At 39.5% G+C, this 12,541-nt stretch overlaps 2 protein-coding genes and 1 pseudogene across 3 annotated transcripts; 2 read left to right on the top strand and 1 right to left on the bottom strand.

Annotated features, from left to right (window-relative positions):
- Window positions 4,445–7,606, top strand: LOC109848649 (mannan endo-1,4-beta-mannosidase 6-like). The gene is made up of 6 exons (XM_020418266.1): window positions 4,445–4,594; window positions 4,676–4,943; window positions 6,071–6,265; window positions 6,359–6,481; window positions 6,780–6,991; window positions 7,062–7,606. Exons 1-6 carry the CDS (start codon window positions 4,482–4,484, stop codon window positions 7,495–7,497), a joined length of 1,347 nt encoding a protein of 448 aa, XP_020273855.1. The 5' UTR covers window positions 4,445–4,481; the 3' UTR covers window positions 7,498–7,606.
- LOC109848650 lies at window positions 7,725–9,983 on the bottom strand. 2 transcript variants are annotated; one of them, XM_020418267.1, is made up of 5 exons: window positions 9,854–9,971; window positions 8,467–8,568; window positions 8,322–8,395; window positions 8,027–8,243; window positions 7,725–7,941 (listed from the first exon to the last, which is right to left on the bottom strand). In XM_020418267.1, exons 2-5 carry the CDS (start codon window positions 8,528–8,530, stop codon window positions 7,823–7,825), a joined length of 474 nt encoding a protein of 157 aa, XP_020273856.1. In that variant the 5' UTR covers window positions 8,531–8,568; window positions 9,854–9,971; the 3' UTR covers window positions 7,725–7,822. The 2 variants fall into 2 exon arrangements, 1 of the variants encoding a protein (XP_020273856.1); XR_002248853.1 differs by lacking the exon at window positions 8,467–8,568 and having other exon boundaries at window positions 9,854–9,983.
- Window positions 9,977–12,131, top strand: LOC109848651 (annotated as a pseudogene).

The raw sequence follows: 12,541 nt of genomic DNA, 5'->3' as shown, positions 1-12,541 counted from the left end.
TGATAATTGCGAGTAGCCCGTCTGTTTCTTCTCTTTCTTTGGGCTTAATCCATATTGGTATTTCTAATCAACCCATTTTACAACAAGTGTATTTTAAATTAGGAAATTCGGCGATAAGACATTTTAATGAATAAAATTACATTTAGGTCCTTTTTCTCGTCCGCGGCCAGTTTTCCGGCGAAACTCATCAGTCGTTAGCACGGGGGCTTATCCTGTGTTTAATGCTGATTTAGCTCTCTGTTTTCTGACGTTGGCAGCCGGAATAATCTCTCTCTCTCTTTCTCATCTTCTTCCCCTCATTCTCAGATCCACAAAGAACCCTCTCCGACCGTCGCCGGCAAGCCAGCACGACCGCCTCCATAACCGCCATCACCCCTTCAAACAGCCCTCCAGCACCTCCTCCCTCGTCGCCCAGTCGGAGCCCTCGCCCTCCTGAACGACCCGCGACCGCCGCCGCCACCTGCACCCCTGACCGCCCAGCCCCCTCAACCACGCACTGCCTCCGCCTGATCTCCAGCTCGTCGCTTTCCAACTGCCGAAACCCCTGAGCTCCGCCCTCAACTCCTCCGGCGCCCCAAGCTCTCCCTCTCTCCTCCCACTACACCAGCCTCCCCTTGTTCAAGTTGTTCCTGATCCAACCTCCGTTCGTCGCCTCGTCGACCAAGGAAACCAACACGCTGCTCAGGAAGAACCCCAGCGCCAACGTCGTCAGAAACAGGCCCGTGCTCATCGACTTCATCCTCTCCGGTCCGGAGCCTCTCTGATGAAAAACTCCAGCTGCCCAACGTAAGCAAAGGCCTCGCCGGTGCCCACCAGGAAGTACTGAGGAACAAGCCAGAAACAGCTGATCTTTACGCCGCGCTCGACCTAAAACCGCCTCCTCTTGTTCTCAACGACCGCGGACGTAGCCATTGCCAGCATTCCGAACATGAGCCCAATGGCGACGCGCTGGAGGCTGGTCATGCCTTGAACGTTGTGCGTGAACTTGCGGGCGAAGGGGATGAGGAGTCTTACGTTGAGAGAAGTTATCAGGAGGATCGTGAGGAAGAGGAAGACGGAGAGCGAACCTGAGAATGAGGGGAAGAAGATGAGAAAGAGAGAGAGAGAGAGAAGAGAGAGAGAGAGTTCCCTGCCACGTCAGAAAACAGACCTAAATCAGCATCTTAAACACAGATTAATCCCCCACGTGCAACGCACGTGATGAGTTTTCGCCGGAAAAGTGGCCGCCGACGAGAAAAAGGACCTAAATGGTAATTTTATTCAATTAAAATGTCTTATCGCCGAATTTCCTAATTAAAATACCTTGTTGGAAAATGGGGTTGAATTAAAATACCAATATGGGTATTTAGCCCCTTCCTTTGTTACACGTATCGCTTATACATGCAAGACGTCACCTCCACATGGCCCCCTTATGACTGTATTTAGTCTTGATAAAATAATATAAGATCATTAAGAGTTCTTTAATTTACAAAACTGAACACTACTTTAATTAATAATTGGAACTTCCTTCATGTACGTATCTCTCTCTCTCTCTGCTTTTTTAGTTTTGAAATTGATTTTTTAAATATATTTTACATGTGAGGTTTATGTGTACACTCGCAGGGGTTGTTACATGAAGCTTTTCCAGTATTTTCCGAAAGGGTTTTTCCACGGACGTTGCAGGTACGGGGACCATAATTTGGAAAATCTGTTGTATTTTTAACACTAAATTAATTTCATGCTATTGATCCATGGCTTTTGTTTACAATTAAATATGTCAAGAATAAAATATGCACTTGTGGTTGCCACCGCTAGCTAGTCGTTTGTTTGATAAGTTTACAAATCGGATAAGGAGTTATTAACTTCTGAATTTTTTTTTATTTGTTACGGAAATGTTCAGTTGAATTTCCAAATATCCTTCAAATTACGGGACTTGCAATAAACTCCTTTAAATTCAATTTTTTGAAAGAAGTCGGTATTCTTTAATTTTTCATTCAACTAATTAGATTTGGGATTTCAGCAAAATCCTTTCAGGGATTTTTGAAAAAATTTAAGAATATTTGGAGGATCAATATCACAGGCAAAATAAAATAAAATTATATATATATATATATATATATATATAGAGAGAGAGAGAGAGAGAGAGAGAGAGAGAGGCAGGAGATCGAGAGAGAGAGAAATTTGACGTAACCTGATCCAAGTTTCGTACTCCTCGTTAAAGCAACTGGTGAGTGATGTGCCTAATCTTTGCCCCTACATCACACCTCGAAGATAGGCCTCAACGACCTTCACCAACTCCAATGTAGATGTTAGCGGACAAGATTAGCGCCCACACCTACCAAGTTTCTGGGCCATCAACTTTCTACCAAGTTTCTCCATTGTTTCTCATATATATATATATATATATTATATTATATATATATTATATATATTATATATATATTGAGAAAAATGCGAGAAACTTGGTACCAAGTTGCTTCAAGCCAATTCGGTAGTGAATCGTCGGCCCTAATCTTTGACCTACATCTACATATGGATCGCGTTGACGTGAAGGGTCGGTTGAGGCTCTATCTTCGAGGTGTGATGTAGGTCAAGATTTATGCCACATCACTACCAAGTTGCTTTTAAGCAACTTTGGTACCAAGCGTTCTCCATTTTCTCATATATATATATATATATATAAAATATATTTATATATATATTGAGAAAAATAGCATGAAACTGGTACCAACAAGTTGCTCTAAGCGGACTTGGTAGTGATGTGGTCTAATCTTTATCCCCTACATCTACATTGGATTGATACGCTGGTGAAAGGTGTTGAGGCCTCTATCTTCGACGAGTGTTCTTTGTAATGCTAGCGGACAAGATTATGCCACAATCACTTATCCAAGTTGCTTTAAACAATCTGCTTACAAGGTTCTCCATTTCCCCCCCCTCTCTCTCTCCTCTCTCCTCTCTCTCTCTCTCTCTCTCTATATATATATATATATATATTACGTATTATATATATATATATATTATATATATATACTATATACATTATATATAATAAAAAGGCTTCATATTTTATTAAATCGAGATGCTAGAGGCAGAATGGACAGCTATCTGCCAAAGTGGAAGTGTAGCGAACTTTGTGGCGACGATTGAGATCGCTTCAATCTACACTCCATCCACTCTCATAAATCATTTTCCTTGAAAATTTCACACACAATAGGAAGTAAGGGCAATATATTAAATAATATAAGCTGTTTGAGTACGCAAAGAGATCCCATATTCTAGTTCTATCGTTATTTCAATGCGTTGCCACCTCCTGAAATTTTTTCATATTATCTAATCATAGATACCCTTAACACGTGTCTTGCTCTTGCTAATTTGCCATTAATATATCATACTGAAATCTAAATTAAGATATCAGACGAGCGTCGAGTTTGCCCTTAACGTACTACGGGTTTCCATCGTCAAATTTTTTACTTGTATATATAGTACAGCACTACAGCTGAATGTCAAACGTCAATTGAGATATCTCCTGTTGATTTCAGGTTTTGAGTGCCATATGGGCATTTGAACTGTACGACCCTTTACAGCCAAAACCGAGTTAATAATCTAATATGAGAATTGTAAATTAACATCACTTGCCTTGGAACCACATTTATTTTCAGTTTGCCTTGTGAGAAAAAGCCAGTTTCATCCCTTGGAAGGTGAGATGTGATGACAAAAGAGTAGGTGGTGATATTTACAGCCAAGATGTTAACCTTAGCTTTTCCCTTCAATTTGATGGGTAAATTGCTTTAAACTTTTTGTGCTTGTTGCATCAGACATAAAAGCAACATCTTGCGTGCAGATGCAAAATCTATCTCCCACTGGTTTTCACTTTATAGTTATAGCACTTCTGCGCGCCAGGGCGATTATTTGATTACTGAAGTGCTTAATTTGCGTTATCAGGGCTAAGAGCTCATGCATGCTGTCTAGATGAAGAGTTTATTAATCTTGTGAATTTTCACTTTGTGAAGTCCACTACCATCTTCTCACGAAAAATTTATATGCTAATAAGTTTATGTACCATAATTGATAACGCCACGCTATCGAGGTATGTAGATTTTAAGAATTTGAAAGAATAACCATTACTTCCACTGTTGGAAGGATCAAATTCATTGTCCACCTTCTCTTGAGAAGTACAGGTATCTTACTTAGGAGATACTACCACCTTAGCATATGAAAAGCTTTTCTTGCGAGCAATGCGTACGGCTGCACCATCTCTACAACATTCCTTCACTTGAATCTCTTCACTTCTACACTTGCACTTTAAGAGAGACATCCTTCAAGCATTGACTAGCTTACAAGCCATTTCTCCAAAATATTAATTTAATTCAAAAAAAAAAAAATTAAGACTTGCTTCTCATTCCATCTCATACTATAAAGTTTGAAGTTTCATCCTTCATTAAACACTATAAAAAGACTCATAAAATCCATGACCGTAGTCAATAACAATAAACTGAAGCACCATGGATATCAAAGGAATAGGAATCATCAATTTCTTCAACCCTTTGCTTCTTCTAATGTTCTTTGTCGTCTCTATTTGTGCCAATATTGAGATGCTTGATGACATTGATTATCGGTAGTCTTCATTTTTTTTCCTTTCTATGTGCATATTTGGCAGTGTATTAATCTTTTAAGTTTTTTTCTGCTACATATGAAGCTATGAATTGGATGATGGAGAATGGGAGATGGTAGAGAGAAAAGGGAACCAATTTATGATTGGAGGCCAACCATTCTATGTTAATGGATTCAATACCTACTGGTTGATGATGTTAGCCGTCGATCAATCTACAAGAGGAAAGGTTACAGATGTTTTTCAGCAAGCTTCATCAGTTGGTCTCAGTGTGTGCAGAACTTGGGCTTTCAATGATGGCCAATGGAGAGCACTTCAGAAATCTCCTTCAGTCTATGATGAAGATGTTTTCAAGGTAACAGTACTGTTTGTTTAAACAAATCACTAACAAACATCTTATGTGATGTTTAGATATTTTGTCTCTTAATGAAATGTAAGTAATGCTAACTTATGTAGAAGGTGGTAGGGACTACTAGTGTACGACATGCAGTAGTTGATAATTACGCAGAACCTACAGCTAAAAATTTATTGTGAAAAATAAGACTAAACAGAAGGGTTTGCTAACTGTGAACAGTTCATCTCTTTCACATAGAAATCTAAATAATCTCTAGATGTCATTAACATTAAAGAACAGACGAAATACAGGCAAATTATTAACATCAAAGACTGATGTGGGGTATAACTACGTATTCTTCTAAAGGTTAATAACAAGTTACTTCTGAAAAATCTATGGTATTCATTTTAGGCTAAATAGCTCTTATATACCCTATTGTTTCACATACTTCTCACTTACATATCCCAACTAGTATTTGGTAGCAAAAGAAATACCTTAAAGCTTTTCAAACTTGCAATTATATACCCTCACCTTTTCTAGTGGCACTTAAATACCCTAAATCTTTAATTTAAAAACTATACCTTATTTAAGTGTTTAAATTTGGCACTTAAATACCCTAAAGTTTTAAAACTTGCACTTAAATACCCTCAAGTTTGCATAACCAAGTGTATTTATGTGCAATTTTTAAAAACTTTAGGGTATTTAAGCGTCAGATTTAAAAATTGCATGGTATTTTAAGTGTTTAAATTTGGCACTTAAATACCCTAAAGTTTTTAAAACTTGCACTTCAATACCCACAAGTTTGCATAACTGAGGGTATTTATGTGCAAGTTTTAAAAATTTTAGGGTATTTAAGTGTTGGATTTAAAAATTGTATTTAAGTGCCAAATTTAAGAACTTTAGGGTATATAAGTGCTAAAAAAACAAGTGAATGTATATAAGTGCAAGTATACAAAACTTTAGCGTATTTTCTCGCTACCAAATACAAGTGGGGTATATAAGTGAAAAGTAGATGAAACAATAGGGCTGCTATTTAGCCTTCATTTAACACAAAAGTTGACATCTTATTCTTTATGATGCATAAATGTTACATGTAGGTAAATTTGGTAATTCCTATAAGAGATGTATGGATTCATTTTAAACTGCAGGCTCTAGATTTTGTTGTGAATGAAGCAAGGAAGCACAAAATCAGACTCATACTCTCACTGACCAACAACTGGGAAGCTTATGGAGGGAAAGCTCAGTATGTGAAATGGGGAAAAGCTGCTGGACTAAATCTTACTTCTGATGATGATTTCTTCACTGATCCTACCATCAAAGGCTATTACAAAACTCATGTCAAAGTAACCTTGCACAATTCAAATGCAATATACATTTTTACTATTTAATTAAAGTTGAAATGTCTCATGCTTGAGCTTGTTTCTTTGAGCCTGCAGACAGTTCTCAACAGAGTCAATACCTTTACAAACATTTCATACAAGGACGATCCTACCATTTTCGGGTGGGAGTTGATGAATGAGCCCCGATGCCTCTCAGATCCCTCTGGAGATAAATTACAGGTAATCTAACCATAATTTATGTTAATGTTTTAGTTTCTTTCACAGAAAATCAGGTGGAATCAAATTTATAGAATAGATCAATTAACTTGAAGATTTGCGCATATTGATTATCTTCCATGGTATCATAGCCAGCCAGCACATGCATATCGTAATATCCTCCTTTAAAAGTGGCATCTTGTGCGCAATAATTCTTGATTTTGAAGGAAAATAACAAATATTTAATCATTTACCTCCTAGAAGTGAATGGTACTAATAAATTTCCCAAGTGTATGTCTAATATTGTTTACCTCATTTTCAGACATGGATACAAGAGATGGCATTTTATGTAAAATCTATCGATCTGAAACACCTCCTAGGTACCGGAGTTGAAGGATTTTATGGTCCCTCAACACAAGACCGGATTCAATTCAATCCCAACACATTTGCAGGACAAGTAGGAACTGATTTCATCAAGAACCATCAAGTTTTAGGCATCGATTACGCTTCTGCTCACATCTATCCTGATGCATGGTAAGTTTTCATATTATACATACTCGTGATATTTAAATGAATTATTAAATCTGTCCTTATCCTTCATTAGGCTATCAAACACGATATCTCAAGCCCACATTCAGTTTGTGAGATCCTGGATGCAAAGCCACATAGACGATGCTGAGAATGTGCTAAACATGCCAGTTGTTTTCGGAGAATTTGGTGTCTCAGCAAAAGATGGCAACTATAACCAAACATATAGAGATATGTTCATTGGTATGGTTTATAACACTATGTTGAATTCTACAAAAAGAGGAGGGAGTGGAGGAGGTTGCCTTTTATGGCAACTTTTTCCCCAGGGAACGGAGTATATGGATGATGGGTACTCTATAGTTCTTAGTAAAACTCCAACGACAGCAAACATTTTATCGTTGCAATCAAGAAGGCTTCAGCTTTTCAATTCTAGGTGCACTTGGAGATGCCATTGGGGATGCAAGAAGAAGAGTGACTTGGATTTAGTGTTTCCTCTTGATGATACAATGTGAACATGTTCCTTCAAAGTTTACATAGAAACTATGTACATAACGTTATACACAAACATACAAGTATAGTCATGAAATAATGTATATAAGTTTGAGCTTTCCGTTTGTTGTTTATTATGGAATACAGAAGCAATACTTGATGATAGCATCTCCTCACTTGATGATATAAGATGCAAACATGTCCTTTCGAAGTTTAAGAATTAGAAACTATGAGCAAAACATCATGAACAAACATATAAGCATAGCCATGAGCATTTATATAGTTATTGTGGAATACAGTGGAAATACTTGTATAAGCATAGCATGATATGGATGTGATACTGCATGATTACATGATAATGTAGGAGATGGAAAGCCAAGCTAGGAAAGCTAGAGCACATGTTGATGTCATGCTCACTTGAATCATTCTACCGCTGCTTGTATAGTCCAGTGCTTTTCCTGTGAATCCTGCAACAATAAAATGCTCATAAATACACTTATGAGCTCTTGAACTAGATGATTTTGTTTTTTATTTATATCATTGAAATTGTACCTGAGGAGCACCCTTGAGTTATTGTGTAGTTGATGTCCTTAACTGTTTCCTTGTTCTCAAACTTGAAATCCCCCCTCATCACATCATCAAGGCATTGGAGAACATAGGCTGTGTCATTTGCACATCCACCCTTGCAATAATCCTCTGTGTCGGCCAATGTTACATTCACCCACCCAGCTTGTGTTAACTGGTATTTATCTGAACATCTAGCTGAGTTCTGCAAAATACCCAAAAAACAAAACACATCAAAGTCTTCTCTAAGAGACTAAGGCTTAAAGAATAAGAGATTATATACATTTTGAAGGCAATCATAAGCACTTTCCCACTGCTGAAATGGGCTTAAATTGGGATGAGCTCTGGGGTCTTTGCCTGAAACAAAATATTTGATCATTGAGAACAATATTGATCAGAGAAAACTAACTCATGATGTAGTAAAGTACCGTGGCTTATGATGAAATTAGCAAGAAGAAAGCACATAACAAGGGTCAGTGCAAAGCTTCTCATTCTACCAATCTTGTATAGAAATCCGAAGTCCTGAAAGTCTTTTGACAGTGCAGATGCAGATTTATATATAACTGGAGGTGGTAATACTGAGGTCTGAAGAAAATTACGAGAAAAACGGATCCAAATTGGTGGCATATACTGAGAGTATATGCAGTCTAATCCTGAGAAAACTAAGTAGAAACAAGAAGAGGAGAAGATAAACATAGTAATTTGCTATTGACAGGGAACAAACAGCCTTAGTTATGGCCTTGATCAGTATTCTATGGCATTTTAGAATCAGTGAGACGGCAGTTGGACAAACAATAACAAGGAGAAATTGACAAAAAATTGTTTATTAAATACGAGAGCCTATCTAGAGACAAAAGTAAATAATGCGGCTGAAAATGGACGTAATCTAACACCGCAGTTTTTGATATAATTCTACTAAGTAATACAGTTGAGAACGAACATAATCTAACACTGCAGTCCTTGATATAATTCTATGTACTATCTGAATTCCGAAATGAATTTGCAAGGGAATTGAAGTAGAAGAGTGAGGGATAATTTTTTCTAATATAAAGGATTATAGGTTTGCATCACTAATAAGAAAAACTATAGAAGAGAAAGAAAAAAAAACCTTCAAATATTAATGATTTATGAAAAGACTTGCCTGCAAACAAAATTAATGGGACATTTATTAGTCCGTATGTTTTTAATTTGAGTGCATAAAAGTTTCGTAATAAACTTGTCTACAATGACTTACACCTGCAACTTAATTTGAAAACCTTTTTACCACTAAAAGTGAAAATTTTCAGAAAAAAAAGAACTGGTCATGAACTAGGGGTTTTGCATAAAAATACTTTAAACTACTTTTATTAGTGAAAAACATCATAAAATTTCAATCCAGCAGAACACACAAATAACTATTGAAAGAGTACCCATGAATCAAGTATCATAAAATTTAGTTATACTTTATAAAATTGCTATGGAATTTTTAGATAAAGTCACTTAATGATCTTGAATATTACATCATTGTTAGAAAATTACTAATGAAATTGCAAACATTATCATGAAACTACCTTAGTTTTTCTGCTAGCATGTGACCTCTTTCTGGGAATTTGAAAATTATAACATTTTCCTCTAATAAAAATATTTTACGCTAGTTTGACAGAAAAATCCCTAATGAAACTTACCCTTGAAAAGTACCCTTCTTTGTTCATGTAACAATGTGCTATACTCGAAGGAACAATTGACAGAATCTTTGAAATCTTGCATCCTCATCATTAACAACCAATATTGGGGAGGAAACATAATCCAAAAAGTTAAGGATGATCACAACCGTACCTTAGTCCTCTCTTTGCAGCGAGCATTTCAAGAAACCGTTGCACTCTAAGCTCCCTTTGAACTCTCAGTCCAGACCACCAACTATAAAACCACATCTCCTCCATCTCCAACCTCAACAGCCACCGCAACCCGCAACCGCCATCACCATGGCCAGCGAAAACACCCGTGCCGTCTTCTCAGCCCTCGACAACGCCAAGACTCAACTCTACCACTTCAAGGCCATAGTCATCGCTGGTATGGGCTTCTTCACCGATGCCTATGACCTCTTCTGCATCACCGCTGTCACCAAACTCATCGGTCGTCTCTACTACTATGACCCTTCCACTGGCGCCCCTGGCAAGCTCCCACCCAAGTACAACGACGCCATCACCGGCGTCGCTCTAATTGGGACCCTCGTCGGCCAGCTCTTCTTTGGGTGGCTCGGAGACCGCCTCGGTCGCAAGAAAGTCTACGGAATTACCCTCGTCACCATGGTAGTCTTGAAACATGGGTTTCGATTTCCCTCTGTCTCGTATGCAAGTAGTCTCGTAAATTTTGTCTCCCAAGATCGCGAGTTCGTAAATCAATAAATCATCCTGAAACTTCGTCAACATAGAAAGAAACTTACTTACTTTTAGAGCATAAAATTCAAAAGAGATCACTTTCTTTACCCCCACAAAACTTCATGAAAAGTTCAGATTTTATCGAAACACTGCATGCAATAGGGTGATCTATACTAGTAGAAAGTTTGGAAATTCTAACTAGTCTGTTTATGCTGCAAACCATCCCTGCGCATTTCATTTTCAAATGATATTGAAAACTCTAACAGGTCGGCTGTGCATTGGCCTCCGGCTTGTCCTTCGGCTCGTCAGCAAAGTCGGTCGTCTATACGCTCTGCTTCTTCCGATTCTGGCCTTGGGTTTCGTATTGGCGGTACTCTACCGCTTAATTATGTCGAGTACGCCTATGCCAGAAGACTCGAGAGGTTAATCGAGGCAGTGTTTGCGATGCAGGGAGTGGGGATTCTATTTGCCGGAGCAGTGGCAATGGCCGTGTCAAAGATATTTCTTGCGGTGTATCCGGCCCAGCCGTTTAAGACTGCGGAAATTCTGTCGACTCAACCGGAGGGGGATTTTGTGTGGAGGATTGTGCTTATGTTTGGAGCTCTGCCGGCGGCGTTGACTTATTATTGGAGGATGAAGATGCCTGAGACTGCAAGGTACGTTACGTAACACGATTCTCCTACCAAGAAGCTTGCTGAGCACTGTTAGTTTCACACTATATATCTAAAAATTAATCAAACTCTTACAAGGTTCACTGCCCTGGTGGGCGCGGGGTGAGGTCCTCGCACCGACAACCTTGACGACGACGACGACAGCGCACCAACAGGCCGGCGGCAAGCCGCGACCACAACCGCCCCTACGACCGGCCTCTTCTCGTCCGAATTCTTCCAGCGCCACGGGCTCCACCTCCTCGGCACCTCCACGACGTGGTTCCTCCTCGACATCGCCTTCTACACCGGGAACCTCACCCAGAAGGACATCATCCCGGCCACCGGCCTCCTCCCCAAAGCCTCCACCATGAACGCCATCCAGGAAGTCTTCCACATCTCCCGCGCCATGTTCCTGTTCGCCCTCTTCGCCACCGTCCCGGGCTACTGGTTCACCGTCTTCCTCATCGACCGGGTCGGCCGCTTCATCATCCAGCTCGGCGGCTTCCTCCTCATGTCCGTCTTCATGGCCATCATCGGGATCAAGTACACCCAGCTCCGCGGCGTAGAGTGCAAGGCCTGCGACAGGGGGTTCAAGGACGGGCACCCGGCGCAGTTCGCCGTGCTGTACGGGCTCACGTTCTTCTTCGCGAACTTCGGGCCGAACGCGACGACGTTCATCGTGCCGGCGGAGATATTCCCGGCGAGGTTCAGGTCGACGTGCGATCGTGGGGGCGTTCTTCGTGCAGAGGTTGACGCTGGATCAGAAAGATGGGCAGATTAAGAAGGTGATCATCGCGCTCGCGGTGGTCAACTTTCTGGGGTTTTTGTTTACGTTTCTGGTGCCGGAGACGAAGGGGAAGTCGCTGGAGGAGATCTCTGGGGACGATAAGATCCTCGAAGGGCGTCAAGCGGAGACGGCTTGATGACGGTTGATTTGGTTGCGTGTTGTGTTGAACAAAATTATAAACTCTTGTGTTTTATTAGAGTCAGTCCGTGGTTTAGATGCAAGCTACGTGTTGTTTCGGAGCTTGCCTCGTTCTGTTTTGAGTTTTGGACTGTGCTATATGATCTCATGTCCTAATTGTATGAGCTGTCGTATTATGAAATAATAAATGTCTCCCTGAATGCAATATTTTCGTTGTGTTTGGATATTATTATTGCCACGAAACATTTTTTTTTTTTGTGAACCACAAGTATCCCACAAAATAATCTTTGCAGGAATTGTGATTCATCGCCAGGATATATATAACTAACATCGTACCTCAATAAATTAAATTTACTTCCCCTTTTAACTTGGGATAAATTCCAAAATTGAAGTCACTCGATAAAATGCCGCGTAATTATCATTGAGAAGGTAAACTCTCTACTGCATAATGGCTGCTAACTAGTCAAACTATGACTAGCTTTAGAAACGAATGGGTTTAAAGCAAATTTCCCTTCTCTAGGCAAAGAATCTGAAATATAAAGGAGAGGGAATCCAAACTTAAAAAAAAAAA

The sequence above is a fragment of the Asparagus officinalis genome, chromosome 7 (assembly GCF_001876935.1).
Source record: "Asparagus officinalis chromosome 7, Aspof.V1, whole genome shotgun sequence".
Classification (NCBI taxonomy): Eukaryota; Viridiplantae; Streptophyta; class Magnoliopsida; order Asparagales; family Asparagaceae; genus Asparagus; species Asparagus officinalis.
The sequence above is the reverse complement of the archived record's forward strand: the minus strand, read 5'-3'. Positions and strand labels throughout refer to the sequence as shown.

Excerpts from the sequence above, each read along its gene's own strand:
- LOC109848649 (XM_020418266.1), top strand. The coding sequence starts at position 4,482 with ATGGATATCAAAGGAATAGGAATCATCAATTTCTTCAACCCTTTGCTT. Across the intron at positions 4,944-6,070 it reads ATGATGAAGATGTTTTCAAG|GCTCTAGATTTTGTTGTGAA; the intron begins GTAACAGTACTG and ends TTTAAACTGCAG. Across the intron at positions 6,992-7,061 it reads CACATCTATCCTGATGCATG|GCTATCAAACACGATATCTC; the intron begins GTAAGTTTTCAT and ends ATCCTTCATTAG.
- LOC109848650 (XM_020418267.1), bottom strand. The coding sequence starts at position 8,530 with ATGAGAAGCTTTGCACTGACCCTTGTTATGTGCTTTCTTCTTGCTAAT. Across the intron at positions 8,244-8,321 it reads CTTATGATTGCCTTCAAAAT|AACTCAGCTAGATGTTCAGA; the intron begins GTATATAATCTC and ends GGTATTTTGCAG. Across the intron at positions 7,942-8,026 it reads AACTCAAGGGTGCTCCTCAG|GATTCACAGGAAAAGCACTG; the intron begins GTACAATTTCAA and ends TTATTGTTGCAG.